The sequence below is a fragment of the Mercurialis annua genome, linkage group LG1-X, assembly GCF_937616625.2.
Source record: "Mercurialis annua linkage group LG1-X, ddMerAnnu1.2, whole genome shotgun sequence".
In the NCBI taxonomy this organism is placed as follows: Eukaryota; Viridiplantae; Streptophyta; class Magnoliopsida; order Malpighiales; family Euphorbiaceae; genus Mercurialis; species Mercurialis annua.
Window position 1 is genome coordinate 2,316,014 of NC_065570.1, and position 6,562 is coordinate 2,322,575.

The following is a 6,562-nucleotide window of genomic DNA, read 5'->3' on the forward strand; positions in this document are numbered from 1 at the left end:
GTGGCCAAAATGACCACTATCAGAACTCTTTTAGCAGTTGCTGCTGTCAAAGGTTGGCATCTTCACCAACTTGACATCAACAATGCTTTTCTTCATGGTGAGTTAAATGAAGAGATTTACATGCAACTTCCTCCTGGATTTCATCATTCAGACCCTTCCAAAGTATGCAGGTTGCATAAGTCTCTCTATGGACTTAAACAACATGGCACATGAAGCTCACATCTTCACTTCATGAACAAGGTTTTGTTGCTGCCAGTTCTGATCCATCTTTGTTCATAAAGATTTCTGGTTCCTCTTTCATAGCATTACTCATCTATGTTGATGATGTAATCTTAGCCAGTAATTCAATATCTGAGATATCCTCTATCAAGCAACATCTGCATACAGCTTTCAAGATAAAAGACTTGGGCATTCTCAAGTATTTTCTTGGTCTTGAAGTTGCCAGATCAACACAAGGGATTAATCTGTGCCAGAGAAAGTATTCCATTGATCTCTTAACATCAACAGGTTTTCTGGATTCAAAACCAGTACCAACTCCCATCATTGCATCTCAGATTCTCAGCTCTATTGACAGCTCTCCTTTAGAAGATATTACTGCATATAGGCAAATAGTTGGTAAGCTTCTTTATCTGTGTTTGACCAGACCAGATATATCTTATGCTGTTCAACAGCTCTCTCAATTCTTAGATAAACCAACCATTGCTCATATAACTGCTGTTCATCGAGTTCTGAGGTACATCAAAGGCTCTCCTGGATCTGGCTTGTTCTTTTCATCTCAATCTAAATTACAGCTTAGTGGCTTCTGTGATTCTGACTGGGCATCTTGCATAGACACCAGGAGGTCTGTTTCTGGATATTGTGTGTTTCTTGGTGAATCATTGATTAGTTGGAGATCAAAGAAACAAACAACCATCTCAAGATCCAGTAGTGAAGCTGAATATAGGGCTCTGGCATCCCTAACTTGTGAATTACAATGGCTGTCTTTTCTGCTCACAGATTTTCATCTGTCTCCTACCTCTCCAGCTTTGGTTTATTGTGATAACCAATCTGCTATTCAGCTAGCCAATAATCCAGTCTTTCATGAACGCACGAAGCATATTGAAATAGACTGTCACCTCATCCGTGAAAAACTCAAGTCAGGGCTTCTTCTTCTCTTACCTGTTTCTTCTGCAAACCAGGTTGCTGATTGCTTAACTAAAGCCTTGGCTCCTCACTCTTTTCAAAAGGCTATACTCAAGCTTGGAATGCATAACATATACATTCCAGCTTGCGGGGGGATAACAGAAGTTGATACTTCTGATGATAACGTGCAGAACAAGATTGTTGAAACTGCAGGTTGAAAGCTTTCCTATGGAATTCATCTCAGCTGATTACTTCTCATGTAACAGAATAGTTAGTTTGTTGTTTTCTGTTACAGCTGGATCCAGTGTGGCATCACACACGTGGATTGTACTTTCTTTTTCTCTTAAGCTTGTTCTCTGCTATATATAAAGCAGCTTGTAATCTTCTTGTTTCTTAATGAGAAAATTAGAAAGAGCAGTTACAATTTTATCAACTGCAGGTTGAAAGCTTTCCTATGGAATTCATCTCAGCTGATTACTTCTCATGTAACAGAATAGTTAGTTTGTTGTTTTCTGTTACAGCTGGATCCAGTGTGGCATCACACACGTGGATTGTACTTTCTTTTTCTCTTAAGCTTGTTCTCTGCTATATATAAAGCAGCTTGTAATCTTCTTGTTTCTTAATGAGAAAATTAGAAAGAGCAGTTACAATTTTATCATGGTATCAAAGCGAGTTTTCCTTTCTCTGTTTTATTTTCTTTCTCAGATTTTCTCACTAGCCAAACAGCCAATTTGCTTGACTTAAACTTCTTCATTTTTTATGAGATTTGCTTCGCTAGAATCAGCTAATCAAGATCTATAACCAGCAGTAATTTTCTTGTTGATTTTTCTCTCTAAAGATTAACAATGGCAGAAAGAACCCTCAGACTAGAAGAAAGTGTATTGAGTCCTTATTTTCTTCATCCTGGAGAAAATCCATCACTAGTTCTTGTTTCAAGTCTTTTGACAGAAGAAAATTATCACCAATGGTGCAGAGCAATGAGAAAAGCCTTACTCTCAAAGAACAAATTCAAATTTGTTAATGGAACAATACCAGTTCCTCACAAAGATGATACTACCTATGAAGCTTGGGAGAGATGCAACAATATGGTAACTTCTTGGCTCTCAAGAGCTGTTTCTCCTTCAATTTCTCATAGTATTTCTTGTTTAGACAATGCTGTTGATGTGTGGAATGATTTACAAGATCGTTTTTCTCAAGGAGATTCAGCTAGGCTAGGAGATTTGTTAGAAGAGGCTTATGCCTTTCATCAGAATAATCTTTCGGTTACTGATTACTATACACACTTGAAAACCCTATGGGATGAGATATTAAGTCTAAGACCTTTACCTAGTTGCACCTGTGAGCCCAAGTGTAATTGTGGTATGGCTGCTGCTGTAAAACTTCATTGGTCTAATGATCAGACTATAAAGTTTCTAAAGGGATTGAATGATTCCTTTGCAACTGTTAGATCACAGATTATAATGACTGAGCCTTTACCTAAGATAAACAAAGTTTTCTCATTAGTAATTCAGCATGAGAGACTGATTACTGGAAGAATGAGTAACACCAATGAACCTGTAGCATTCATGGCAAGAGGAAATGATGTGCAGAAAGGCAATCCTGCAAGTAATTATAATGCAGAAGTTCAGAATCATGATTCAAATGTGTTTTATGCTGGAAGTACTAGAGGAAGAGGTTTTAATAACTATAGAGGAAACAATAGAGGCAGAGGTTTTGTTCAGAACTGGAAGCCCACATGCTCTCACTGTGGTTATGGTAATCACACTGTTGACTCATGCTATAAGAAGCATGGTTATCCTCCTGGTTATCAGCCTAGGTATAGGCCAGAATCAAGTCAAGCAAATCATGTTGAAAGTGCTGGATACTACACAGATGACAATCTGTCCTATTCTCAGGATCACAGTAATGGAAAGTCTCCTCAGGTTTTTAATTCCTCTGGGAGCAACACTGGATTCAATATAAGAAAAGAAAAAGAAGAAGAGAAGCGAATGAGAAGAGACATTCTTGAAGAACACATGAACAAATGCCAAAGTTACTCAGGCACATGATTCCCTAAAATGTTCCATTACCTACTTCCTTTTCTAAAAAAAGAAAAGTTAAAATAAATTTCATATCGAATTATCAGCGGAATTAAGATGAAGTGGCAATAACTCTTTACTTTTTAACTAGAGATTTCAGGTTCGAACATCGTGTAATTTCTTTAAAATCACATTAGTGGATCATATCCGATTTGATTTGAATTAATCAGATTTACTTCACACATCGATTTGCTTCTATTCTAAATTTTTGGATGCATGCAAAAAATGACAATAAATAACGTGTTAATTCATTAATTTTACGTATGAATTTTTAAATAATTAACATGTAATAAAAAATAAAAAATTGAGTTTCATTTTTTAGTTTATTTTCTTTTAAAAGGTAGAGGAGGCACGTATACAAAAATATATTTCATATGTCAATCTTATCCAAAAACAATATCCATGCAAAAAGATGGAATATGGTAAAAGGTGAGCCAAAATCATTAAAGACTTGTCATGTAATTCTTCTTTTGTTACAATGCTTGGCCGTGATCAAATTAATTAAAGATCCATTTTCTCTTATTGAATAAGATTTGGAGCTTGTTTTTGTTAAATTCACCATTAATATTGTCACCGAAAGATGTCATTATTATGAAGAGGAAAAAAAAAAGAAATTTGTTCCACAAAAAGCATGTGAAACTTGATTCTCCACTTGCAAATTTTCAATCAAAAGTTTGGTAATATTATCCACATATTTGATTTTACAGTTGTGTCAAATTTCAGTGAAATGTCACCTTTCTTATTCAATTTCCGCCATTATCCATTGATAACCTATAATAATTAATTGCTTTAGATTAAAAATGTTTTTGCAATAGATTGTGAAAAGAACATAATTCAAAGAGTAAAGTAGTAATTGATTAAGTTGAAGTTCTACTTTGTCTTGGTAAAGTGTAAGCAATATCAAAGGGTAATTTACACTAACTGTTCTAGACTATGGTCAATTTTTTCCTGAAATGTCCCTAAATTCTTATTATATTGTTCCTAAATTTTAATAAACACAACCTGCTAACTGAAATCCTATATGAACGTCTAAAATTTCCATATGGCGTAGCGTGGTGAAATTAAAATTTTAGACAAAAATTTAGTACTTCAGTAGGCATGCCATGTCACTAAATTGACGAAAATAGTGTAAAAATATTTAAATTATTAAATAAAAATTAAAAATAATTATAATACAAACTATTTTTAAGGATAGTTTATTGAAAGAAACGAAATTTTGGGATAGTTAGTATAATTACCCCATATTATATTATGGAATGTTGGTTGATCCAAACATGTTTGTTGGTAAAACTTAAAATATGATCGTTGTACTATGATCCATACATGTTAGTTGATGCAACTTAAAATAATAATATAGGCAGCAACTTTTAGAAAAATGGTACTATTATTTTATAAATATTATTGTATGATCCATACCGCTTGGTTGATGTAACTGAAATAAAATTTAGAGGCCGTTTGGTTTAAGGTTGAGAATGGAAATCGGAATGAGAATGAAAAGGAATGGGAATGCTTGTTTTCATTTACTGTTTGAATCAAAATTAATGTAGGAATGAGAATGGATAAAATTTAATAAAAAAATTATTTATTACTATTTATTAAAATATTTTTTTATATAAAAAATAAAATTATTTTAAAAAAAATTAAAAAAAAATTAAAAAAAATTAAAAAAAAAATAAAAAATTTGGAAAAAATTTAAAAAATTATTTTTGAAAAAAATTAAAAATTAAAAAATTATTTTTTAAAATTAAAAATAATTTTAATACTTTTAATACTTTTTTTTAATAATTATATATTTTTTGTTTATTATTAAAATATTTTGTAAAATTTTAATTCCCATTTCCAAAAGTCCATTCCCATGGAGTAAGGGGGGAATGAGTGATTTAGATTGAGGGCCATGTTTGGTTCATGTAATAGGTGCGGAATGGAATAGCTATTCCGTATAGAATGACAATTCTTTGCTTTGGTTCATGGAATAGATATTTCAAAGAATTGCTATTCCATGATTTTGTGGAATAAGAACTCCTCTCAAAAACTAAAGAATGGTTATTCCATTCCTTATGGAATAGCTATTATATTCCATACTATTCCATTCCATGAACCAAACATGGTCGAGGGGTAATCACATTCCCATTTTTTAGTACAATTTAACAAAATAAACACAAACACTGGGAATCATACTCATACTCATTTCCATTTTCCTTTTTTACGGCGAACCAAACGGCCCCTTAGAATTAAAAAAAGTTAAAACCCATTAATTAGAGAAAATGTTATTCTATTTCTACCTATAACGTGTGTGAATGTGGAGTTATATAATTTGAGGAATATAAGTAAACGCATATCAAATTTGATCATCGATAAGCATTAATGTTGAGGGAAGTATTTACTCAATTTGCGCCGGTCAATTTGGTTCTCGGATTTAAAGTCAATGAGAAATAATTCTCCTCTCATTGTTTGTAAACAATTACAAGCGTTTGGTTCAAGTTCAAACACTTTAAGGTCAAGCATAAGAGCATAAAACTGGTCGAGTTCGAGTTAATGCCAAATTTAGATTCGAGCATGAAAATATTATATTAGTCGAGTTCGAGATCTGCCCAGTTTAAACTCGAGCACGGAAATATTATACAAGTTTCAATTAATCAAATTCGATTGAACTTAATTTTTTTAATATGAACTCAATTAGCATCCAGATTAATCAAATTCGAATAATTATGAGTAAGATCATATTTAATAAAAATAATAACTATGTGATGCATTTAAAAAAGCCTACTATTAGATATGAAATTTAATCAATTAAAATAATATACACTTAAGCTTGGAGGTATTATTATTCATAAAAAAAAAGCTTGGAGGTATTAAATATTAATATTACAAGAAAATTAATTATTACTGTACTATTATTTTAGTATAACACTCTCACTTAAATTTGCTTAACTAGCGAGCCTCACGGATTATTTGATATTCAAATCCAATTTGATTTTTTCAGCTGATTTTAAACTTTTTTTGTTCGAGTCGATCTTTGGTGGTTCATGAATGGCCTAATTTATTTACATTTATACCTCTAGTCTAGCAGTCTCAATGATGAGAAATTTTTAAAAAGTGAGAAAATGAATAAAAGTATAAGCTCCAATGAATGGAAGCAACTTATATTTCCAAATTTATTCAGTACTAAGCAAGGAAATTGTCTATGATGATGTCTCCAGAAAATATGCACCAAAAAATTATAATTATTGAGCCTAATCAACATAATGGCTAAATTATTAGGTCCAATTCTGAGAAAGGATATATTTTTCTTTTCATTCAAATCAAAATTCAATTTATCAATAAGCCAATAATTCACATGCCAACAAATATAATTCTGAAAA

At 32.0% G+C, this 6,562-nt stretch overlaps 1 protein-coding gene across 1 annotated transcript; it reads left to right on the forward strand.

Moving 5' to 3' along the window:
- Window positions 1-1,967: 1,967 nt before the first annotated feature.
- Window positions 1,968-3,170, forward strand: LOC126665505 (uncharacterized). The gene has a single exon (XM_050358323.1). It carries the CDS (start codon window positions 1,968-1,970, stop codon window positions 3,168-3,170), a length of 1,203 nt encoding a protein of 400 aa, XP_050214280.1.
- The last annotated feature ends 3,392 nt before the right edge of the window (window positions 3,171-6,562 follow it).

Coding starts and splice junctions, on each gene's coding strand:
- LOC126665505 (XM_050358323.1), top strand. CDS start 1,968: ATGGCAGAAAGAACCCTCAGACTAGAAGAAAGTGTATTGAGTCCTTAT.